At 39.8% G+C, this 25726-nt stretch overlaps 1 protein-coding gene across 12 annotated transcripts in view; it reads right to left on the bottom strand.

Annotated features, from left to right (window-relative positions):
- Positions 1 to 605: 605 nt before the first annotated feature.
- mcf2lb (mcf.2 cell line derived transforming sequence-like b) overlaps positions 606 to 25726 on the bottom strand; it is a 53054-nt gene continuing 27933 nt past the window's right edge. For 5 of the 12 annotated variants that reach the window (XM_088083392.1, XM_088083390.1, XM_088083394.1 and 2 more), the window contains exons 4-33: positions 22147 to 22237; positions 17018 to 17137; positions 16110 to 16226; positions 15605 to 15754; positions 15388 to 15512; positions 14449 to 14563; positions 14231 to 14350; positions 13525 to 13716; positions 13244 to 13435; positions 12751 to 12910; positions 11662 to 11723; positions 11467 to 11552; positions 11228 to 11294; positions 11026 to 11141; positions 10857 to 10926; positions 10398 to 10490; positions 10215 to 10307; positions 9925 to 10050; positions 8791 to 9012; positions 8587 to 8679; positions 7581 to 7659; positions 7355 to 7424; positions 7124 to 7230; positions 5940 to 6032; positions 4248 to 4313; positions 4025 to 4102; positions 3506 to 3615; positions 2969 to 3081; positions 2510 to 2613; positions 606 to 2404 (exon numbers count right to left, since the gene is read on the bottom strand). In XM_088083392.1, the coding sequence (XP_087939518.1) occupies positions 2325 to 2404; positions 2510 to 2613; positions 2969 to 3081; positions 3506 to 3615; positions 4025 to 4102; positions 4248 to 4313; positions 5940 to 6032; positions 7124 to 7230; positions 7355 to 7424; positions 7581 to 7659; positions 8587 to 8679; positions 8791 to 9012; positions 9925 to 10050; positions 10215 to 10307; positions 10398 to 10490; positions 10857 to 10926; positions 11026 to 11141; positions 11228 to 11294; positions 11467 to 11552; positions 11662 to 11723; positions 12751 to 12910; positions 13244 to 13435; positions 13525 to 13716; positions 14231 to 14350; positions 14449 to 14563; positions 15388 to 15512; positions 15605 to 15754; positions 16110 to 16226; positions 17018 to 17137; positions 22147 to 22237 (3310 nt within the window). In that variant the 3' untranslated portion in view covers positions 606 to 2324. Of the gene's footprint in view, positions 2405 to 2509; positions 2614 to 2968; positions 3082 to 3505; positions 3616 to 4024; positions 4103 to 4247; positions 4314 to 5329; positions 5393 to 5939; positions 6033 to 7123; positions 7231 to 7354; positions 7425 to 7580; positions 7660 to 8586; positions 8680 to 8790; positions 9013 to 9924; positions 10051 to 10214; positions 10308 to 10397; positions 10491 to 10856; positions 10927 to 11025; positions 11142 to 11227; positions 11295 to 11466; positions 11553 to 11661; positions 11724 to 12750; positions 12911 to 13243; positions 13436 to 13524; positions 13717 to 14230; positions 14351 to 14448; positions 14564 to 15387; positions 15513 to 15604; positions 15755 to 16109; positions 16227 to 17017; positions 17138 to 22146; positions 22238 to 22476; positions 23011 to 25726 lie in introns of those variants that run through there. The other 7 variants (XM_088083402.1, XM_088083401.1, XM_088083399.1 and 4 more) reach the window with 6 other exon arrangements.

The following is a 25726-nucleotide window of genomic DNA, read 5'->3' as shown; positions in this document are numbered from 1 at the left end:
ATGAAATCATTGTTTTGTGTGCCCGTCACCATCACCCAAAGCCCAAAGTGACACATTCACTACACTTGTTTTGTCCAACGAACAGTCCACACTTCATAATGATTTAAAATATAATTAAAGGTATAGCAGGAAATCATCTCATTTGAGAAGTTAGAACCATAAAATGTTTGGCATCTTTGCATTAAAAATGACTTAAACAGTGTTTAAATTAGTTGCAACTAAATTTCTGTCGACCCACTTATTAATTAATCGACCAGTCATTTAATACTATACAATACTGTCGATTAGTTTAATTTATAATAAAAACATCTTCATAAACTCTTGTGTGTTTATTATACAAAAAAATACTTGTAAAGTAACCAGTGATTAAAATCACTAAATAAATATAGTGAAGTAAAAAGTTCCCCTCAGAAATGTAGTGGAGTAGAAGCAGGAAGTGGTGTGAAAAGAAAAGAATAATTCAAGTGCAAGTCCCAAATTTTTACTTAAGTACAATTCTTGAGTAAATTACTGTGAAAAAAACACCGGTGAATGACAGAGTACCTCATGATGCAATCAGGTATCAAGCTGTCATCTACGGACGGGAGAAAAGAAGAGACAGTGACTGAATTATCACAAGTCGTTTATGTAAAAAAAAACAACGATTAGACAAGTCACAAAGTAGTGACGTCACCATACTTAATGTACAATATAGCATCTCAAACATTTCATGACAGACGGATATTAATGAACAATATCTACATTCAGAACATGATCCCTCCATGGGGAATAAGTTAGCACTATACAGTGACCTCTGATTATTCACACGGAGAAACATTTTGTTGCGTACATGAAAACTCACAGAGTTAGACCACGAGGCCGTCAGAGGCCCCACAAGACAAAAAGCTCGTACATGAAGTTGGGGCAGCTGGTGGCAGAACAGGTTTCTAATGACGACAAAGAGACAAATGACCGACAGGAAGACTGTATCAAAGGAAGCAAATTAAAGTGACTAAATGTATGTGGGCTTTTTCATTTCTTACAAATAAATAAACACATGTAAAAGGGAAAAACAGAGGACGAGGGTGATTAGACTGAGAAATCATTTACATTAAACAAGGTGTACGCTTTTATCTCTCTCCTGGTTTTATTTACAGTAACGGGAATCTTAAACTCCTGCCTTGGTGAATTAGTGCAGATGAACATGAAGTTGATCTCTAATGTTTCTCCACTTTTCGTGTGAACTCAAATAGATGCATTAACTGAGATCAGTCCTGCTGGCCCATTCATACATCTATTACATTATAAACACACACATCCTCAGTTCTTCATTACAAAAAATATACAGACAAGTGTACGACTAGAGAAAGATTACTATACTGTGTCTGTGATGTTTTTTTCTATCCAGTATTTCACCGCTCAATCGCGTCATAGTCAAGTCTGTAATGTGCATGTGTAGCAAATTAGCATAAAGTGACAATCTCAAAGATCTGTTACTTTTTTTATTGGTGGCAGCTACGATGATAAGTCATGGTCACACGGGGCTCGTTTTACCAAAAGGACCTCATGTGATTTACAAATCATCTCCCACGTCTGTGTGGCACATTCACTTTGGATAAGCAAAGTCTGTAGTTTACTCAAATTTACCACCACATAAGATGCTCAGAGTCATTTGTAACTCCACTCTACAAAAACTTTGCAATACTACTAGCAGTGATGTACAGTGTTGACCTTTAAAAAAAAGAAAAAGTGGGTTAAACAACAGAACCTATTCTGCCTCATATTATCACACACCATCCATCTCATTATCTTTTGTCATTTTAGGCCTCTGTGTTCGGCGAAATACAATAGGTAATTTGCGGTGGAAGATTTACTTGACGAATAATAGACATGGCAGATTTTCATGGGCTTAAGATCATAGACGACTTTCGGAATGATTACAAATAACAAGAGGTCCTAATGTGTTTTCATCACTGCCAATTGAAGCCAATCGGAGCTGGAGCCGATAAATACCCATGACAACTCCAAAGTCACTCGCCCTGGGAGTGAATAGTGATTGTGACCTTGCCCATTAAATAGGGCAAAAAAATTTGGATTTTATTGTTGTTTTGTGCACTTGGAAAGGGGCTTTATTTAAATTAAAATCTTCGAGATTATGACTTTAATAAGTAGTGCATGTGCATGACTTGAAAAAGAAAAAGAAAGAAAAAAAAAAGAAAAATACAGCTTTCTGTGGAAACCTGTCAAAATGTTGACGAGTACCGATGCTGGCGACACAGGACAGTCAGCCGCACGATGCTAGCATTCGCAAGGGCAGTTTGGTGATGGAGCAAGTGCTGAAGAATTCAAGGTTTGATGTCAGAGAAACTCGTGTAGGTCTCACTGCAGCTGGACGATGTGCTGAGGTTTCCAGAGCCGCTGCCCTCTGGTAGAAACACATATTTTGAGGATAAATGTCAGATAAAGTACTCTTACATTACTATCTGTTCATGTGTCACACATGTTATTTGGGATTGTTTTGTTTGAATACCTGAGCTGGTGAGAGACTGGCAAGACTTAGACTTCCCAATGAGAGTGATGAGATTAGCAGCTGCCATCCAGCCCTCCTTAGAGCTGCTCAGGTTACGTACAAACCTGCATGAACACACACACACGCACGCACACACACACACACACACACACACACACACACACACACACACACACACACACACACACACACACACACACACACACACACACACTATAATTGTGCTGCTATAGTGTTTGTCATTAGAGCTAAATTAATAAATAAACGAGATAAAGCAAAATAAATAAATGTTAATTTGGTGAGAACCTGACCCGATTCAAGCCCAAGGGAATAGTGACAAATTACAGTGCGGCCCCGAACCGGGCATGTTGGGTCGGGCCGAGCCCAATTGGGTTCAGGCAAAAAAATCAAAGCTCTATTTGTCACGTCTCACAGGCAGCGGTAAAGCTGTATTCTCACCACTGTCCGTCATCTCCCTCCTTGACCAGATGCACCATGTCCCCGCTCTTTACAGAGAGCTCCTGAGCGCCACCCTTCTCATAGTCAGCCATCACTGTATATTTGCCGACACACTGCACAAAGTCAAGATTAGGAAACAGAAAACAATACACAATAAAATCAGAAATCAAATTCAGCCAAATTAATCAAGAGTTACATTAACATGTGAAAAAAAGAAAGTCATCGTTGTCATGTTATGGCCTTGTTATATTTATGTTTGAATAAAAATATGTAATTTTTTTTGCCCTCAGTGTCAACTTCTAGTATATTGTGACAATCTCTAATAATGTAATACAATCAAATATGAATATTTTTCAAGCTACTGTATGAATGCTAGAAATTGGGATTGGGATTGGGACAACACTAATTAAAACCATCAACTCAGACAATTGTTCCGCCTCACCCATATCTGACTGTGTCAACAGATTTTTGTCCTCACACTGTGATGAATACAAGTCCAGACAGGATGACACATCTTTGTGACACACAGTGACTCACCAGCTTCTTGCCGTTGTCGTCCTCTGGGTCAGAGTTAAGAGGATCCTCTGCACTGGAGTAGCCGTCGTGCTCCTCTGAGGCATCCAATGACAGGGAGGTCTTGTTCCAGCCTGAGGGGAGGAGACACAGGTGTTTAGTCCACAGCTACATCTGTCTTCAGCTGCTGTTAAACATGTGCGTGACCTGCAGTGACGGATCTACGGAGAGTGAAAGAGTGAGAGGAAGAACCACAAAAAAAGCTCCTTTGAACAGAGAAGGAAAAAAATCTAATCCCAGCATGGCACAAACTATTGCCGAAAAACTTCAAGACTGGGGAGATGGGCATGCAACTTCATATTTTATACTCTGACTCAAACAAAGAAAAAGTGGCAGGCAGAAATTCCTTCGTATCAGTGTACATTTCTATGATTTCCTTTAAGCCTGAAAGAACTTAAAGATGTGGGACGGCAAAGCAAAAACTGAGAAAGACAGTCTATAAAGGGTTTCTAGTTGTGAAACGGTGGGCCCAACAAGGTGTACCTCTCCACTTTGTCTGTAAGAGACTAGAGGTGCTGAACCACCTGGCCCTGCTCAGGTGGAGCGGGGGCGGACCTGCATCTGAGAGACAGGAGGCAATAAACACAGCCAGTCACTCACCCTGCAGCAGCATCACTGTTTGAGGCTGAGGCTTCGCTCAGGGATCATGGATGAACAAATAACCAGACAGGGAGAGTTTGCAGTTACAGCTGAAAAGACTAATTACCTTTGAAGCCGAATGGCGTGGGGTCACTCTGGCGTTTCGTCTTGTGATCGGGGCTTGTGGGAGATCCTGCCGTCAAAGAAGAAAAAGAATAAAAGGACATGAATGGTTGTTGATCTGAGAGAGAAATCACAGCCAAAATATTGAAAAAGGCACATTTTGATGAAAAACAGCACAAAAGTCACATGTAAACCGGACATTTTCAGCTCTGACTAAAATGACAAACGCACAAAAAAACAGCTGGATCAGGTAGGGTGAGGAAAGATGACTAAAACAGGTGGAAACTGATCTAATAAGGAGAGCAGCTGCAAAATGCAGCTCAACCTTGAGGCTACAATGAAAGAACATCAGCAAAATAAGCCCTTTTCTAAAAAGACATTTTGACTTGTCACAGTAGGAAAAGTGAAGGTGCAAGTAAAACAAATGATAGCTGTTTTAACATGCATGCCTAACATACACGAGAAGACTTTGAAAAGACTAACGTTTGACACGTTCTCACATGTTAAGATAATGTGAGTTTTGAGACACAGGTTTTAAGATTGTGAAGTGGCATCACAGTTTAAAAAACTACAACCAGATTCCTAGAACCACAAAAGGCATCATGTCGACAGTATTCTAGTCATTTCAGCATCAATATAATCCAGAAAAAAATAAACTGTATTTGCAGACAAATTATCTAAACTTAGGATAATATTAAACATGTTTGATTTGATCTGATATCAAGAGAAGACAAAGACCAACTTAAGAAAGCTTAAACAGTCTTTTATGACCACTTTGTATCAAATAATTGATCACGAAAGTGTGCACGAACTGAGACAAAACTCTCTTGACTTTATGAGATTGGAAGTTTGTCTGCGACAGTTAAACTGAATAGTCATTTGGTGCAGGGCATTAGCTGCTTTAGTTTCAGGGTCCTAATATTGTGCATGCTGAGTCATTGTCACACTGTCGTGTCATGACAGAGCTATTGTTAATGTTTTTTAATGTTATTAATGACACAGGTGCTTCTCCGACTCTGACAGGTCAAAAGAGTAAAAGGGGAATTGTTCTGGATTGAACGAAGCCGGGGTCGAGCTGTGTGATACCTGCTGACAGGAAGATCGTCATGGATGGTAACGTAAAACTTTTATCATCAGTAGCAGAGGGCTCTGTGGAGGGAAGCATGCAGTATTTGACCTACTGACCAAATGTCTTTAAAGTATGTTATATCTTTAATCTGTCCCTCAGAGACTTAGGTTAGTTTTAAGTTAGATGAGAAGATGGATACCACTCTTAAGTCTGTACAGTAAATATGAAACTACTGCCGGCAGCAGGTTAGCTTAGTTTGGCATAAATGATGGAAAAAGTGGGAAACAGCTAACCTGGCTGTAAAAATCTAACGAAATCCACAAAACCAAACCGCTAAAGATCACCAGCTAGGCGTAAAAGGGAGACATTGTGGTTTTATGGGGACACATGAGCCTAACTGTTTTTTGGCTGAGATTAGTAACTGACTTTTCGGTATCCTGTCATCACCATACAGTCATGAGAGTGGTATTAACTTTTCATCTAGAAAACAAGTGTGTTCCCAAAATGTCTTTAAATAACCCAAGATAATTCTTTGAATATGTCTAAATGAACGTAAACGTTTTAATCTCACAAATGCAGATGAGGTGATATGTTGGTTACAAAATTGACTGAATGGCCTGCAGTTACCTTTCTGAGCTTTGAGGTTACTGAAGCCCTGTAAAGTAAAGCGCTTTTTAGCCACAGCAGCTCTGTCTGAGGTAGGGCTTGTCACAGCCTCATCTGACCAAGAGGAGAAGACAGGACAGACAAACAGAAGGAAGGAAGGGTATGTTAAGTAAGTGCAAAGGAGGTAAGGAACAAAGAGGAGAGTTATATGATAAAGTGGAAAAGACAGAAGTTAAAGGGTAAGCTTGGTATTTTTAAACCCTGGATCCTTTTTTTTGTTTTTGTGTCTGACTAATGAGGACAACATTTTTTAACATGGTCCAGTATTGAGTGAGAGGGCTGCAGCCGCGACACAGGCTGCAATGTAATTACCTGAAGCATGTCCAAACTGTCATGTACATCCATTAAAAGTGCTTGTTTTTGCCACTTAAAAGCTCAGATTTTTATCCTAACACCATGTTCACACTGGACAAGGACATGCACCGATATGTTAATTGTCTCACACCCGCCCATCAGCCGTCGCCTGGCCATTCACACCAGAAGTGCATTTCTCTGTGCTTTTCAGCAAACTGCTCCTCTTTCTTGTTCTAATCACATGTAGAGCTCTGTTTCTGTGCGAGTGAGTCTATAGCCTCATTCCCTCTACACAGAAAACCTGCTAACATCTGGCTTTTTAATGCAGTGGGAAAGTATACAATCGGCATTCACACCAGGTCAAATGACTCTGCAGAAGACACAAGCATTTACCGTCTCTGGTTTCGAATTTGCATTGATGGAACAGAACATCTGCACTAATTAGCTCCTTAACCGGCTCCTTAGCCATAAAATTGTAAACGCTAAACCCATCAGTCTTCATTTGAATAATCAGTAATTTTATTATGTACATATTTTCACATTTAACTGGGTGAAATAAGGGTTTATTTCAAATGATTTGGTGATTGAACGGTGGAAAGACAGACTAATGGTACTAACTAATGGTAAAAATGTTTGTTCAGATTACAGTCACTTAGACACAAAAACATGGGAAAAATATTGAAGTTACCCTTTAAGACATGGGTTAATCACAAAGAGGTACACAGTTAGTATAGTTTGTACAATACGTGCACTATACATGCTAGAGGTAGATTTGTAAAACAAAGACAGAAAAACCACATAAATAAGAGTTTTATGTGTCTGACTGGAAGTCTCTCAGTCTCTCAACTGACCTTTTCCTGTGGGCTTTGGTGAAGAGGAGGAGTTGGCATCGGGGCTGCCGGGCTCAGCCTTCTTCTCGTCTCCCTTCTTAAAGCTCTTCTGACCGGACTTGAATGGACTGTGGATGATAAATAAAGTGTGGCATAAGAAGCATCAACAGCTTTTGGAAATTATCTCACAAATGAAACTTCATTTGGACTGTGAGAGAGAGAGAATAAAATGAAGTGGGGATTCGGACCTACCTGAGACTCACTGTGCCACTGGGCACAGGAGGAAACTGGAAAACCTGGTCTGGTGCCCTCTGCTGGTTGGCTTTAGAAACAGAGAGTGAGGATGACCACTTATTGACACCCGCGATGAAACAGTTTGCAAAAATACCATTACCATTATGGATAGAATATAACTGTTTCAGCTTTTGGTTAAACACAAATCTCAGTCTGAACATTAAATCTAGAAATATGTTTGTACCTCTGCAGGCTTCCAGCTGGGTTGTCAGAACCTTCCTGATCTCATTTACCCAAGTGGTTTTTACTTCAGCCGTTGGCGCCTGAAACAAAAGAGATATTATTATAAACAGATATTTAAAAGGTTAATGTGTTATGCTTAGCACTGTCACTGGAGGTAAAAATCCATATGCATGCCTATTGTTCAAATATAGTGCATTGTACCTCAAGGATAAGCTGTTGTTGTTTTTTTGTATTTTTATAATTGGCAATAAAAAAACAGAAGAATAAAAACACAATACTGTGTTAGTCTGTCTCTTAAACCTGTCATACATATTTATTTTCTCAAAGGCTTAACAAAAGCAGCTAAAAATTTACTGTTGTTCAAGCAAGCATTACTAAACTGCTGCTAAGGAGGCAGTCAAGATAGATCATCATTAAATATATAACATTAAATATTTTCAGAAACAATTTTGCATACATTATAAGTTCAGTTCATAAGCATTAATTACATTTTTAAAATAACCAATTAGTATTTTAAATGCCGCTTAAAAGTGTGGCACTTCGCAATGTGCATCATGAACATTGCAAATTATTCTACAAAACATGAAAAATCACTGAATAAAAGTTAAAGAACACATCCCAACTCATCTCCACTCAAAAACACACACTCAGCTGTGAACTCTGTCATGTAGGATTGTGAACATTAACTGATACACTTCTCTCTGTCAGCTTAGCAAAAAGACATTCAGCCACTGCAGTTTTGCCAAATATGGCTTTTTTGAAATGCTTGAAATACCGCCTCAGGTGAGCATAAAAACTTTATTTGTGATAAATGGGAGTTTTTTCAAAACTGATGTGTTTCCATTAGTCGTATTTTTATTCCCAATTTCAATTTGCGCAATTTGAGGCTAAATGCAAACCCACCTACTGATGGAGAGCAATCATCAGTCCGGTACGCTGATCTTAAGTTCTCCCACTTTCCTCTGGGTAGCAATGTTAAATCAACCTTCAACATTCCTATATCGTACCTGAACAATATAGACCTCTTCTCTGGAGTTGCACCAGATTTCAAACTTCTTGTTGTCTCCCTTTGCGTTCTCAGTAATGCCCACAGCACTCATCTGTTCAAAGAAACAGCAAGGTGAAAATTACATCTTAGAACTGTAAATAGATGGCAGTATAAAACACAAATGCAACAAACATGTCAACATTGCAGAGGTAGCGGCGCTCACGCTCAGTGATTGTTTAAAGCTGTACGAGGGAGCTTTCTCGTATCCTTCGCCATTCTCCTCCCTCCTCTTGCAGAACAGGAGCGCCTTCTCGTGGAGGAAGAGGTGTCTCTGCATGGGTTTGAAACGGGCCAGGTCCTTCACCTTAGCATGACCTTTCTTGTGCTCCGTCCACACGCTGAAGGACCCCTGCATCAGCAGCTTACCCAGCTCACTCATATTACCCTGAGAAAAGAACGAGACAAAGATGCTGTAGGATAAAAGGCCATAATTTTATATTTAAACAACTCAATGTTCCACTGAATGCATCTGTTTTCTGTCCAGTCTGTGCTCTGTGTTATGTACAGTTCTGGGGTACATCTGTGAGTGTCTGTATTCTGCAGTGAGCCGGTAAATGTGCTGTGTTGATTTCACCTGTAATCCCCAAAGGCATTGTATATACTGTGTACAATTTGTCTTTTAATTTTATTGAATTTCTTGTCTTTTTACTAGGTGCCATGAGTGTTTCCTTTGGCAGATATGTATGAAACTCAAGGAATATTATTCTACTTATGTGGAAGTCAGACTGTGCACGTATTATATGTGGAAAAGAGTTGATGATTTTATTGTGCTTAGAAAGATTAAAGTTCTCTAATAAGAAAAAGGCTCAAATATTTGTGAGAATTTGGAGAACTGTACTAGAATACCTCAAGGGTAGTGGATTGTAATGAACTGACTGTAACTGTAAACCCTCTATTGCTGTGTATGTATATTTTATTTGACTGGTTATGTTTTTTCTTTTCTATTTGTCAAGAATTTTGAGATATTAAGCGCTTGCTCTATGTCTAAAATCCTAAAATAAAGTTTTTTTTAAAAATCTGTTTTATTTTTATTGATATTTGAGTGCTTTACACTTATGTTTCTCCCTCAGTTTCTACAGTTAGTATTTCTATGTCCCTTTTTGTATCACCTTGTCTTTGTTGGTTTTTACTTCTTTCAATCACAGAAACGACCATGCAAGTAACCCAGTGCACAGATTAGGTGTCTTTTTCATAACATCATATTCAAACGCTGCGTTTAGCATGTTTCTTTCCTTCGAGCTATTTTAAATCAGTGACCTATAAAAAACATCTGATTTGTGATTGTTTAATATCTCACCTCATATCCTGTAATGGCGATGAGGTGCATGGAGTCATTGACAGCCTTGAGGATGCCCAAGATGGCGGTCAGTGCCTCCTGCAGGTCGGCGGCCCCCTCACAGCTCTTACTGTACTTCAGCATTTCCTGTAGTGAGAAGGACAATAAGCTCACTTTTATTAAAAACAATGACAAAAAGCTGTTCCAGGCTGCTAAAACACGCTCTGTGTGATCAGTGCCTTAACACACAGCTCAAAGCAAGGACTGCAGAACAACGAATCCCAGTATAAAAACAACAGACAGGATCATACCTTCAATAGCAGCTGATATTTGGTAATCCTCTGAACAGGCTTCAGCAGGTAAGAATCTAAGCCCAGTTTATGCTCCAGCTTCTTCTGACACTCCTGATGGAAATAAAAAAGGAAAGAACAATGTCAAATAAAATACAGTGAATAATATTTAATGAAAAATTTGATGGTGCTGACTGTGTTCACCTGGAAGAAGGCGCAGTCTGAGCACTGCCGCCAAAGGCTTTCAGAGCGAGGCTTATTGTGACAATACTTCTCATAGATCTGCAGGTCTGTCATCTAAAAGTGCAAAAAAAAGCAATTATTACCATGTGCAATTGATGTGTATATATTTTTTTACTGTTGAGTTTTGCATCTTGTCTTTTACTATTTATACTGTTCTTTTTGCCCCTTTTTTGCTGAATTCCTACTTCTAGTTTGTATCTTATTTTTTTACTACTTATTTAGTTCTTTTTACACTATTTATCTTGTACATACCTTGATTTAATATCCCTTTACTGTTGTAAAAATGCAAATTTACCTAATGTGGGATTCATAAAGGATTATTTTATCTTACATCTAAAATGATGCAATGAAATCTAGTTTTATAAATCCAGGAAACCTCCTTTCACATCTTCTGCACTGAAAGTCTCATAATTCACCCACCCTCTCTAGAAAACACCTTCCAACCAACTCTGGGCAGTCGGTGTACTGCTCCAACTCCCTCAGAAACGTCCTGGAAACAACAAAATCCTGTTACTGATGAAACAGACAGAGCACTGATGACTGAAAACATGTCAGTATCATCAATGACAGCCAGATGGCGCTCCTTCACCTCTTGTGGAAGTGGTAGATTTCTGGCATGTTGCCAAACAGAACCTCCTTTTTGTTCTGCAAAGGAGCGGGGATGAGGTGAGCCATCGCTGCATTATCCATCTCAGAGGCATATCCCTGCAACAAACAAAAACCGAACATGAAGTTCTGGGCACAATTTAAAGACAGAATAGACATTTACATTTTGTCGAGTGAATAAACACCTGTAATACACAGAGCAGCTCCTCCACGTACGCTCTCTCAGTTTCTAGAAGCTCGTTCATAACGTGCCTGCAGAAAAGGAGAGAAAAGACAGACAAATAGAAAGATCAAATGAAGGATTTGGCACAGACAAACTCAGAAAAGGATGCACAGCTCTGTAGATAATAAGATAATGGTTTTTACAAAGTCCATCTGCTGTGTAATTTGATTACAGATGAAAGAGCGACGGCTGATCCCTCACCTCCTGAGCACTGCCAGGTTCTCCTCCTCCTCTGACAGAGAGGCATGTCTGCTGTTACCGTCACCATTCTGCAGTTGGCCATTTCCCTGAGAAAAAAACCCAACAGCAGGTCACCATGATAAGCGACAGACAATACAAACTTTAGAGACAGACAGTCTTTAGGCACAAAGAGAATCAGGACAAAACTCCACTCACTTTCTCACAGTTGTTCCCAGAGTCTGCCTCGGATTTCTTTTTGTCCTGTTGTGCTCTGTGTGCTGTGGAAGGAGGTGAAGAAAAAGAGTCAAAATAAATGAAGAGAGATAAATACATGTTGCATCCATCTAATGACATCAGTAGAAGTTGATTACAGACTCGAGAAGTACTTTTATGCCATGGTTAAAATATCTCTTAAAATTTTAAATTTAATTAAAATGATCTATAAATGAACAGTAGAGCGTAGAGATTTATGTACTAATTGTTTCACCAGGGCTCTATTGTGCTGATAGAGAACTATTAAATCAAAATTTCAGAACTTGTAGCTACAAATTCCAGACATTAAAATTAATTCTGCTGCCTTTTCAGTCTGCAAATACAACAAATCTTAATTAATTTTACCACAAAGGATAAATGTGTTATAATATCAAACAATAAAAGTGTGGGGAGTGTCTTGAAGATAGTAAAAATATCTATATATCATGCTGCTTTTACTATTATCTGAAAATACAAGAAGTGCCCCAAGGAAAGCCTTACAGGATTTTACATATCTTGTTAGAAGTGCCCCGTTAAAATTTGTATTTATTATATTGATGACATAATGTTGATAAAAGCTTTTTACTAGAGAATCTTTTCACAGAACTTTATTTTCTCATAAAGGAAAAGAGAGACTTTGATAAAAGTCCTCATAAATGCTTTGTGTTTCCTTTAAAAAATGACAGGGTAGAGATCAAAAGCTACCCCCGAGTGTAGGCTTATAGATGCCAAGAAGCTGTAGCATTTTATCACTTAATATGTCTGGGTCATTTGTGTCTACAAGTTTCTAAAATGTAGCTTTAATGTTGTTAACTGGCAAGGCACAGCACAAGGCATGAGTGAGGTCCATATTATCCATTGACTCTACCTGGTGTTCAAGGACTGTGGAAAGAGTTTAAATGTAGTGTTTGATAACGTACATTTAAGAGCTATATTACACATAATGTGAATAGCATTATGGTCATGCAAAGAATGAATCACATAAGAGTATAAAAGCCTTTAAAGAGGCTCTGCAGTGTGTGAAATAAATGGTGCAGTTGTGTGTAGACTGACCAGGTGAGCTGAGGGGGGACTTGATGAAGGCTTCAGGTCTGGGGGCTACCGGCTGCACCGGCCTGGTCTGTTTGGCTGCTAGCTTCTTCAGGCTGACTCTCCTCTTGTCAAACATCTCCTGCATGGACGCCTGCTTCTGGAAAACCTTCTCCACTTGTTCCTGATGCATGAGAAGGTATCAGAGGAGTGTCAATACCCGGCGTGTGCAGCTTTTATTAAATGATATTTCTGTCAGCATTTCATATGAACGCTGTTAGGTCCAGTATCTTTTTTTATTTTGAGATATTATAATGATAGCTTTAAGGTATTACAAAAAATCATGTTGTAAGCTTAAAAATGTGGCCAAATTTTGATAAAATCTGGCACAAATTACACCACACTGATGTAAGACAGATGTTAATAATAATAATAATAATAATAATAATAATAATAATAAACATATATATATTGATGACTAAAAAAAAGTGAAACATTTATTCTTTAGTCATCTTACTCTGAACTGCTGGTTGAGCACTGTCTCATACTCTCTCCAGATGGTATCAAGGTCTGTCAGTTGGTTCTGGCCTGCGTTATCCAGGTAACGCTCCAGCTCCTTCAAGGCTAACTCTGCTCCCTCATGTGATTGGCACTTGTCCACTGGCTGAGACGCCAGCAGGTAAATACCATCATCAACCCATTTAGAAGCCTGAGGAGGACAACAGAGGAGCAAGAATCAGTAAAACAACAACAAAAAACAAGACAAGCAGCTTAATCAGAAGTATGTGATTTTTGTACCTTCTCCAAACTGCGGTGCAGCTCCATGGCTTTGAGGAGGTGGTCCTTCTTGGCCCTCAGGTTGCTGCTGACATTCTCACTGACGGCTCTGAGCTCGCTGCATTTGGGCTGAATGGAGTCTTCAGCGTAATGGGAGTTCTGGATCAGTTCATCACCCTCACGGGCCAATGACGAGGCTCTGTCCAGCACCTCCTGTTGACCAGCATGCAGTCATACATATCAAGTCTTCCTTCAACTAGTATTCATTTATACCTAATCATTGGTATCTGGATGAGCCTGAATTCTGTAAAACTGTTTTTATTTACATTTAATCCAGTTTTTAAACATAACTGCCATAACTCATTGAACAGGTTTAAATAGGTTCAGAGCCCAAAGCTGGCTTCCAACAGGAACAACAACAACAAAAAAAAAATAGCAGAATTTCTTCTTGTAAAAAGCCCTAATTGCGTTCATGAGAATGGGATGGACAGACGACCCCAAAAACATAAAGAATAGAAACAGAATAAAAAGTCCAGGCTTGTCTGCATTATTGTAGAGATATGATTAGGTGTAAAACTCTATTACTGTATATAACAGTTATTTGTTATTCAGAAAACAAAAACAATCAGAAATGAGAACACAACAAACCCACATCATGAAGATATTATTCATCTGTTCATGCTGCGTTAGACAAAGCTTTGATTGTGAGGGGTTGGGTATCACTTACACAGACTCTCTCCTCATAGGTGGTGAGTTCACAGAAGATGTGGTCAGCGTGAGCCGGGCTGATCCCCACCTCAGAGAAGGTTGCGAGTTTCTCAGACACCTGATCCAGCAGAGCCCTCACCTGCAGCAGAAACACCACCGTCAGTCTTCAGGTTTAAAAGAGGTCATGTTGGAGTCGAGTGCAAACGATTTAACCCGAGCTGACGGGCTCCAGCTCACCTCTCTATAGTTGTGCTCAAAGTGGCGCAGTTGGAGACACTGCTGCAGTTTGGTGTGATGTCTCACCCAGAACTCATCGAAAGCTCTTTCTGTCTCGTCCAGCTGAGAGAGCAGTCTGAGAGGAGCGGAGCAAGAAACAAGGACAGCAAAAGGTGGATTGTTAAATGCACAGAGTAGAAAATTCAGTGGGAATACTTACTGAAGTACCACGATATCTTTTCTGTATGTGAATGTTATGTAGAGCTAATGCCCATTGACATGAAAGTCAGTGCCCTCAGTGTTGCTTAAAATATCACACTGACTGACCTCAAAGCACACTGCCGCGCCAACTGTTATTCCAACTCTACTGACAGCCAAGCTGAGACAGCCGTGAGCAAATCACCTTCCATCAAACAAACTAAAGCTCTACTGGCTTTAATCTTTGTTGCCTGGATTGGCTGCATCAAGTAAATTGAGATGTTTCAAAATGGGATAAACAACAATGATAGCACTATGTCTTTTACTCTGCACCGAGAATGACATTTCTACTTATGTCATGTATTTGTTAGAGATACAGGAGATCGATTGATGATTTTGTTAAAACAGCTTAAATATATATCATTGATATACATATCAATAAGACCTATAAGAATTTACCAGAGTACAAAAGTCTTAAAATCACTGTCTGTCTGACTCAAAAAAATGAGTTTCACTTGAAGAACTAATAAAGGAATGCTTTCTTCTCTTTTCTTCTAACCATAACTATTTTTAGCTGATATTGGCTGATGCATAAGAAATAAAACAGATGTATTAATCATCTGAAACATTTTTACTTCCAACTTCCAAAAAAAACCCCAAAACAAACAAAAAGAAACCCCAAAGACTATCACTACCATAAAAGAAACCACAGTCTGGATTTTAGTAGCCTCCTGAAACTTTATCAGCTGCAGTGGTTCTGACCTTTGCACTGTAGCCAGGTTCTCCAGTTCGTCCTGGTTCATGTTGTGGTCGGGATCTCGCACCACAGGCTCATTGATGCTCTCGAGCAGTCTGCTGCCCTGACCCAGAGCCACCAGCAGGTCCTCCTACAACACCATAGAAAAAAGGAGTTAAGTTATCCAAATACATAACTAATATACTGTATACATAGAAATAACGAATGTATTTCAACAGTCACCTTCATTTTGTCTTTCTTGTTGGTGTGTGTGCTCAGCAGGATGGTTGTGGCCTGGATCTCGTTGGGGAGTTCAGTTTCAGCCAGCTCAGTCCCGAACGACTGCAGGGTCTGTGCCGTTTTCTTTACCATCAGGGCAAAGCCTTCAATAGCCTGATGCATGCAAGAGATAAAGATAAAGATTATCAGCGCGCAATGGTCATGATGAGAATCGAGAAAATTTCACATTTGCAGTGATTTCACATTTTATATTCAGGTGCTGCTTATACAATATGTTTAGTATATTATACGTTTTTACACTTGTGTTTTTTTCCTAAGGTAGTGACCATGTGTTAATTATGTTTTTGTCATTTATTAACTTTCAGTATACCTTGTTGACATGCAAAACACAGTGTCTTAAATAAAATTTATTTGTCTTTGCCTTTTACCTGTAATTATTTCACTGTATGTATTCATTTCTTTCAGTCATATAGTGCCTTAAAATGGCAGTGCTAAACAATACACGTACAGTGCGGTGAGAGATCCACTTGTCATGGCAGTACTCCTGCGTTCCTCCAAGTTCCTGGGTCAGCTGGGAGCGGTCGATGTAGGAGTGCAGCTCAGTGATTGAGCTCAGCATGATAACCTGAAACAGACACACTGGAAGATATATCAAACTAGCCATTGATAAAAGGTTAAATCAATATATTAACATATATGAGCACTAGGCTTGGGTGGTATCACGGTACACCAGGGTATTAAGAAATCCAGACCGTTTGATGTTCAATGCGGTCAAAAATACAGATGTTCCTTTTTCTATGAAACTCATACGCTGTTGCTGTATTGAGGAGGTATAAGTAGTGCACGTCATGTGCCACCAGGGGTCAGTATACTGGAAGAAAAAGCATAGTAGTGGGGACAACGTCACAGGACTAGTGAACAGTTGGCCAGCAACAGCAGAGAGAGACAGCATATTTTACCATCTAACTTTATGAATTTAGGGGTTTATGTTGACCAAAGAAGAGTTGTAACAAGACAATTAACACAATTAACTAAGACAGTTTTGGTGAGTTTTATTTTGTTTCTGTCAAGTTTAAATGTGTGTTTTACGATAAGCTAACAAGGCAGGATTAGTTCAGCGAAAAATAGAAACTTGAATTTAGAATTTTTCTGTTTTATAAGGAAGAAAGCTATGGGAAAATATGTATTTTCTTGAGATTTTGTGTGAGTTTACCTTGTTTATTTATTAGACTGAAAAATCTAGCACATGTGTCATTGTATACACCGGTGCTATGTCAGGTATGAAGAAATTTAAAAAAAGATAACACCCAAGCCTAATGAACATTTTATTACAATCTATAAGTTTGACTGGACTCAGAGGGAAGGAAAAAAAGTCACTGACACAGTGTCTCCAGAGGTAAAAGTGACTGTACGCACCGGCACCTTCATCTTGAACTCATCCTTGTTGAACTTGAAGAGAATGTCAGAGAGTGTACGCTGCAGGAGGGTGGTGGGCCTCAAAACCAGAACCAGCTGGAGGTTCCCTGGGAAGGAGCCCTGAAATGAGAGAGAGGATGGAGACTGTCACTTACGCCACAGAGCAGACAGGATCCTCCTCCGTCCTGTGTCGGTTATACACACACATATACACACATTTCAGCAAGACATGTTCTCCTCTTTCTGCTGACAGCCTGCATTGCCTGTATATTATTCCCTGCCTTTGTATCCCATGTGAAAATTCTCACTCAAACACATTAAAACATGTACATGGAGTGTGTACAATAGGAAAGATGTGGGGGATGTTGGGCACCGTCCTCTGGCAGGGACATTAATCTTCATGTCCCCAAGCTGCGTCTGCATGAATAATGAGTAAGAGAGTCACCACCAAGTCTTACATGTGTGCAGGCACATGTATTCAGGATTTTCTTTACTCCGCTGGCATCACTGAGACTTCAACTGGCATAGCTTTGATGAATTTGTTAATATGAAATGATGCAGAAGGAAAAGTCTTCCTCGCCAACAAGCAAATTCAGCATAAAGCAAAGATTATCTAACTAAGCAAAAATGTTTTGCTAGATGCTCTCTGATCATTCTCCCTCTATTCATCATGCCATGTAGCTACCACACACTCAACTTAGCCAACACAACCAATAAAATGCCAATTCAAATGTCATGATTGACACCCACCAATGGACTAAGTACTGCTGGGAAAGCAGTTAGATGATGGTTGAGGGTGGACACTGATCTCCTCTCCTGAAGCAATGCAACTGTTAATGCTACTTTAATTAGCTAATGACCTAAACGGCTGCTTCGCCTGATTGGCTGCCCTTCCCGAGTGAGTTGGGGAATGCTGCTCTAAGCAAAAATAACATTGAATACATCGTTAATAAAATCCACTGGGGACAAGCACTGGTAATGGAATTAATAAATCAATTCAATGTTTGTCCTTGTTGACCTGCCAAAACCAGGAGGAGGACTGTGAAAATAGTCACTCACCATCTGGAGAAATTAAAATTATGGTTGGACATACTGCAGTTCTTTTAATATGGTAGTCACCGCTGCTAACATACCACAAAGAGCTATTATATTTAGTATATTTGTGGTTTATGGTTTTGAGCATCGTGTGCAGCACACTCAGAAAATGTCTACCTGTAGGATCAGTCTGGTGAGTCTATTATTTCCTTACTGTCATCAAATCCCACACAAAGATCAAAATTAAAAGCGATCCTACTGACAGGTAATTCTGTGAGGCCAAAGAAATATCTCTTTTTCCCCGTGCCATTTAACTCTGTTGTCATCCTAAACTTTAAAAATATATAAAGCACACTATTCGTTTTTAACGATGAGCATGAGCACTGTAGCTAGAGGGACTCTTTCTGTCTGTCTGTGCTACAACTGCTCATCCAATCGACTTCACACCAGCGTTCTCACAGGTTAAGGCAAGTTAGATTAACGACTTTTTAAGACTTTTTTTGCCACTCAGAATGAAATTTAAGACCAATTTTACAATAGCCAAAATTGAAGACAGAACATTTACTGTAAAATCAGACATGACTTTTTTTTGTCCTGTTGAATCCTTAGATTATCAAGTGTTTGTGTGTGTCAGGCTGTGCTACAATACAGATTGTCTCCAGCCTCTCCCATTTTAATGTGCATTGTATCTTCCAACCATTCAACCGTGCTGCTTTGATCTGTGGTCGCTGGCAGTCATGGTCATGGTCTACTTGTTCTTTGCTCTTTGTCACACGCACACAAAGACTAAAAGAAGAGCCAGATACATGACAAGGGAGGAGAGTATGCTTTAGGGATTGACAGTAACTCTGCAGACTTAATTAGGAGCAGTCTACAAATACACTTTGTCTGTCTGTCATCAGATCAAACTCAGCCATGCACGGCGACGGGCAGCTTTTCCTTGAAACACACTGACCCACATTCACACAAGCCCATGTGTACACAAGTGTGCTCATATACAAACATACACAAATAGACAAAGGGAATCCTTTGACGCCGTAAACCTTCAATCCTCACTCGTCCTCTCACATACACAAACACATACACACCCTCATAACATACACACTGACTAAATAACCTCGCTGAGTGAATACACAGTATGCTCTGAATACGGTGTGATTTACCTTATGAACTAGTCTCTGCTACAAATATATAAAGTAGCAGCAGCTTGACAAGTGCCAGGTTTCATCATCATCCATTTAGCAGCCGGGCTGAATCACTCCAAACAGGACATTATTGCAGGGCTCACTGAATGCCCCCTATTACCAGCCTGTCAGTCCATAAAAGTCCCCCTTGTGGGATTAATAAAGCTTGATTTAATTTGAAATGAGCGATGTAGTCTCCCATGTCTCTCGGCACCACAAGAGGTGATATCCATCTCTCATTCTCTGTCTCTCTCAGAAATTTCATCTTTTTGTATATTCCTCTCTGTGTTGACTTATTACTTTGCTGCATTTTCTGTTAATGACCTGCAAGGATTTGTCCAAATGTTCCGGTGTTTCCCGTAAATTAACAGTAAATAAATCTATACTACACTGACAGGTAATAGAAGTTAAATGTTTATATGAATGAAGCTGATAAAGCTGTTAAAATCTACTAATGGAGCATGAATCATAGTGTCCATTGTTTCAGCCAAAAAAAAGCTTTATGCTGAGAGCTTGTGTGATGGGGGTGATTCTCCCCCACACACAGCTGCCAGTTCTTCATCACCTCCCTACCACAAAACATGAAACACGGACGAACAGATCGGCATTTCAGCTCCCAGAGGAGAAGACTGGAATGAGCAAATAAGAGCAGAAGCCTGGTTACTTCTGATTCTGAACAACTGCATTTTTCTCAGCCAAATAAATGACATGATTAGTACCAATTCTCTGTCCAAAAAAAAAAGGTGTGATGAAGTATTCAGTAGCAATGAAAGAGGTGATAGGAAATTAAATTATGAGCTAAAGACAGTTTATGCAACAGTTTCTCTTCCTGCTGGAGAATCGGCAACAGATTATAGTGCAAAAAAAAAACTAATTCAAGTAGGCTTGCAGGCTGCACCGCCTGAATCACAGCATTAGCGTCCTTAAAGCAGGCCGAATATTAGTTATCGATTAATTAAGCAGACTCCGGATCTTAATTTATTTGACCTTTTGTGATGTGTTGTTTCGCACTAGTAAATAATCTCTGATGCAGAGAGTAAGTGAACAAATGAACAAAAGAAACACCATCCCCTTCTGTCTTTTTTTTTGGCACGTGACTGTTTATTTGTCCTGTAGCTATGGAAACACATGGCAGGCTGTGATGTGATGGGACACAGTTCAAGGATGAGGTTGGCTCATATCAACCTTACCCCCCAGGGTGGTGGTGATAATAGTAGTAAGGGGTGTGAAAGAGAGATGGGATGCTGTAACACCTCGCTCTGGCCTGACAAGCTCCCCCCCCCACCTCACCTCCCTTTGGGTGCAAGGCCAGTGCCTCTAAAACCTGGATCCCTTAGTTTCACCTCACAAAGACACAAAGACTTTAAAGATACATATACTATGCAGGATTTTCTTAAAAATGTATAGACTCGTACAGGAGTAGTCCACCTATATCATCACTTATGACCCAATAAATATATGTGGTGGTGTATTCTTCTTAGGCTCTACCTGGATTTTCTTATGTTCTTATCTTCTGTGTTTGAGGCATTTATGGGTGTGTACCCCCTTTATAAACAGGTTAGGGCAGGACTGTATTAAAAGGCAGCAAGCAGGTGCCAGACTGTACGCAGCAGGCATTCAGGAGACAAAACGTTGAAAAAACAAAAATATAGCAATGTGAAACCAAGCTGCAACCTTTGGGGCTGAAAGATGAAGCCAGCACAGAAGTGCCAAAAACTGCAGTTTATCTAATGGCCACTTGCACCCATGTTAAAATGCCTAATTTTAAAGCAGACAAAAACATGTCTTCAGTACAGTTTTGGTCTCTATAGCAAATTTCAACATTCATGAAAACTGCATGGGGGTAAATCTTTATATAATTCTCCCAGTTACATATTATTAAGGATTAAAAATAAGCATAATTAAAGGTCACTTTCAGTGACAGGCTATCTGCCGAATAGTGTCCACGGTTTCTCAGTAAGATCCATCCCTCGCTGCTCTATAACTCCAGCCCCTTGTCAAAATGAGATCACCTCTGGCTGCAAAAAAATCCAAGGTGTGACGACCATAATGCTGAACTTGAGGCCTCAAAAACAGCAGTGCACAAACCAATGGGTGACGTCACGGTGGCTGCGTCCATCATTATGCAGTCTGAGGTTATTTTTATTTTTACACAGACTGGAAGGCTGATTTGGGCTTTTAACAGAACGAATCAGTCACTTCTTGTCTGGGTTTAAAGTTCTTTGTGTCTACAGGTCTGACCGAGTAATTTGACTGGACGAGAGCAGAGTTCCTACAGCTTAAGGCAAGTCAGATGTTTTTAAGACTTTTTAAGACTTTGTTAATGTCACCACAGATGAAATGTTAGACCAATTTACAGTAACCAAATTGAAAGGGAAAAAACTAACTTTTTTATATTTTAGGTTAAGGAATATTTTGCCAAATTATTTACTGTCACATAAAACATTCCAGTCTAGTGAAAAATATAGATTTGGTTAAAACCAGGAAATACCTGGCTTTTGCTGGCGAGTTCTCTGTAATTTTTATTTTTTTTTTTTTAAACAAAGAGAGATGTACCATTTATTTTGAGATTTTACAATGCAATGTAAAACAATCGACTCCTAAAATAATACCTGCCATATCTGAGCATTTTTAAGACTTTTGTATTGATTTAAGACATTTTAAAACCACTTAATGCCTTGTTTTTATATTAATGAATTCAATTCCTTTAAGACTTTTTAAGGACCCGCGGAAACTGTCCATTATTTCTATTATCGATGAGCTACACGAAAAGGAAGAGTGAATCTGGAGTTGACGTTTACTTTTAGTGAGTGTGTTTACAAACAATAACAAACAATCCTGCACAGTATACCTTTAACAACACAGGCAGAAACTGTGCAGTCACATGTGCATACATAAGGGGTAACTTACAGCAATACGGAGCAGGGTCCCCTTGACAGCCGCCCATCGGTCTTGCCGGCGATCAATGACCAGAATGAAACCCACGCCAGTCGAAGACAAACTGGAACACACAAGGATAAAACAGGTTCAACTCAAACTAAACAGTTGTATATTTTGTGGATGGTGAACAGAGATTGATTGAACAGCACAATGAATGAACAGCTTTTTCTGACAAATATATAAAATCACTGTGCAGCAGAGTGTGGGGGGCCACAGAGAAAGTTTGTGTTACAGTGTAATGACTCCTAACATGAAACAGGGGAGCAAGCGATCAAAGAGGAACAAAGATATAAAACATACATATAGTTATCCGTCGCCGTGTGCAAAGTGAGACAGTGGAAGAACCTAAGTGCTTATTCACAGCTCCTTGTTTTGTTATGCTGCTCTTTATCTTCTTAGGCAGCTGGTGCAGTCCATAAAAGGAGATGCTGTGAAGTACCTTCAGATTTCTTGGCCATCAGCCCCCAGTTCTCTCCCTGCATCCCCCTCCTTCCCTGCTGTCCTCTCTGGTCCCAGGAGAGGAGGGCTATGTGGTTCACCCACCGCAAACAATCAATGACAGCCGCAGCTCACCGGCAGATTCCCTTGTGCGTACTTGACAACATGATGCACCTACAGCAAAGGTGCACATGAACACCTTAGCACTGCCATGCAGAAGTATCCTAGTAATCCTCGGGTATTTGCCTTCACAATTCTGCATCTATTAACTGCACAGTCAAGGTGGCAGCTGATAAAAGAACAATCCTCGGGACAATAAAGCCAAAATTAAAACGCAGGAGAAGAGAATGTGTCTCAGAGGTAGATCCCAGCGTGCTGTGCTGTTTGAAGGGGAGGGAGCCAAATGCTTCCAGACCACCACAGCATCCAGCCCCCCTGCACTGCATCTATCAACCATCCAATGAGACGATGGGAGCCACTGGGACACGAGCCTATCTAAGGATAGCTGCAGAGTGATGAGCAGCTCTGGTAGCCAGTCAGCACCTCCTGGCAGATGTGGGGGCAGGGGGCAGTCTCAATGAGTATGCCTCTGTAAGCATGAGGGTTTCATTTATTGGGAAAGTGCAGAATGTTTATCCGTGTCTGCCTCTCTAGTTTATCTCACTGTAACATTTACATTCACATAAACTCTCTCATCCTTTTTTCCTACCCTTTCATCTGCTCCTGTTCTCTTTCTCCATCATCCCCACTTCTTGGCTCTGCACTCAATCATCCACATCCACTCCGGCTTTCAAAGCACAAACTGCTTTACATCTCAGCCGCAGAGGAGGAGGAGGAGGAGGAGGAGGAGGAGGAGGAGGAGGAGGTGGAGGAGGAAGGGAGCAGGCGAGCGGGACAAGAGCTTTTACTGCCTCTAAGACATTTACGGCAGCTGAGATGAGAGGGTGGTTTATGGGGAACATGGAGCACCTGAGGCTGAAGAAAGAAAATCTGAAGAACAGGATGAAATGTCTGTCTGCTGAAACCGCCTGAAGTCAACGTCCCACACTGTTGGTGTGTGTGTCAGACAAATTGCTATTGCTTGTGTCCCATTTGATGTTCAATATATGTCAAATAACACAATAACTTCCTTCTCTCTGTTTTATTGTCTGTATGCACCCATATTACCAATACAATGGGACTATGAGTGTTAATTAGGCCATGACACATTTATACTGATGTTTCCAAAATGTCAATGCTTATGATGTGCACTATACCCTCTAAAATAAACAAACAAGTAACAATTTTGAGAGGGGTTATTTAGAATTTATAAAAATGGACAGGTGGATATTTTAAATGATATGTTTTGTATCATTATTTTACTGTATTGTAAACAGACGCCGTCTCAAACTGTTCAATTCAAATATTCATAGAAACCGTCTAGTGATGTTGCTGCTGCACATGCATGACTGTCCTAATAATAATTGGATTCCTCAGGGCAAAGTGTTAAGCTGCGAGTTGTGAAAAAGCTCTGCCTGCTGGCGATGCAGTGATGAGGGAAATTTGCTGCAGGAAAGCATATGCAGACGTAGCAACACACACACACACACACTGCAACACCCTCCCCTTCTTCTGTCGTACTAAAGAGAGCAAATAAAGTGACTGCTTGAACATAAGAGCACTGGAATATTAAATTAAAAACAGATTAACTAAGCCATGGGTGCAGAATGTGTTTCAGTTCTGGGATATCTACATGTTAACTGTATGTTTTTACCATAAAACTAATCAGCAATACTACATCTATGCGTGCATAAATGTGCAAGGAGAGATGAAAAGAGGAAAGAGATGGAAGCACAGTCTGACACCAAATTTATTTCCTGAGTGTGTTTATAAATGCAAAGCCTAGAGTAAGTGACTTAGGATCAAGAAAAGACCAAAATGAATTCAATGACACATTTTATCTTTAATAAAAAATAAATGGACTAAGCTGGCAAAGACAGCTTTTATGTGCTTTGCTCCTCTCACCTGGAATAGTTTTCAAAAAGGTTTACAACTAAGAATTTGTCTCTCTGCCTGACTTTAAAGCTCTTACAAGTTCAAGGGTGAATGAATCCTTTAGTACTTGTCATTGTGTGCAGGTATTTTAATATTTTGACATGTTAATGTATATTTTTAATGTTTTTATTGTTGTTATCTTTTGTATTGTTTTTTCATGCTGCTGTCTTGGCCGAGTCATTCAAAATGAGATTGCTGATCTCAACAGGAATGACCTAGTTAAATATGGGTTAAAAAAATACAGTGAAGATGTACTATGATAACTATACAAACATGGTATGATGAAATTATCACTCAAAATTTGCCTGCCTCTTTGTTCGGCTCTGGGAGAAGTGGGTACGACACGTCAGACCGCTGGGACCCGATTTTGTTGGGAGGTAACTTGAGGGAACATTCTTTAACATTTTGTTTATTGACTTTGTTGGACTGTTGCAAGCATTTTTTTAATTTTATTTTACTTCATCTTGGTTCTTGTCTACCTCTCTGGGATGCGTTTAAAAAAAAAGGGAAACATAAAGTGTCTATTCTATCTATTGTAAAAATGTATTGTTTTTTCACAGACCTCTTGAGGTTGTATAAATATAGATAATGATACTGTCTGTATGATTACATTGAAGCAAATAAAAACTTAAAGAAAAAAAAATTGTCTGCCATTAATATTGATCCAAAGGTATTTGTTTTAAACTAGCAGCAGCTGTTCAAGGGCACGATACACAGGCGTAGGACAGCGGCCCTGCACTTTGGACTGTGTGTATCCTGTTGGGGGTGTCGGTCCCTCAGGTAGCTCCAGCCATCTGCCTCTGTATTCAGAACAGCTTGAGGCTCACCCCTGTGGATGACCCTCCTTCAGATGACTGGAGACTCCAACAGTCAGACCATAAAGGAGGTGAATTTATACCATTCTTCCTCAAAATTAGCATAAACAGTTGTTTTTTTCTTAAACACAGTGAACCTGTTCAAAGTAGATGAAAGACTGCTTTCTATTACCAATAGACCAGAGTGATGTGCACCGCTCTGTAGTAAACGAGTATGCCTTTCTGTTTATTTTCATGTTCAACATCATGGCTGGGCCAGAAAA

Source organism: Plectropomus leopardus, chromosome 10 (assembly GCF_026936395.1).
Source record: "Plectropomus leopardus strain MGB_pleo_1.0 chromosome 10, ASM2693639v1, whole genome shotgun sequence".
In the NCBI taxonomy this organism is placed as follows: domain Eukaryota; kingdom Metazoa; phylum Chordata; class Actinopteri; order Perciformes; family Serranidae; genus Plectropomus; species Plectropomus leopardus.
Note: the sequence above shows the minus strand (reverse complement) of the source record. Positions and strands in the feature narration are given on the sequence as shown.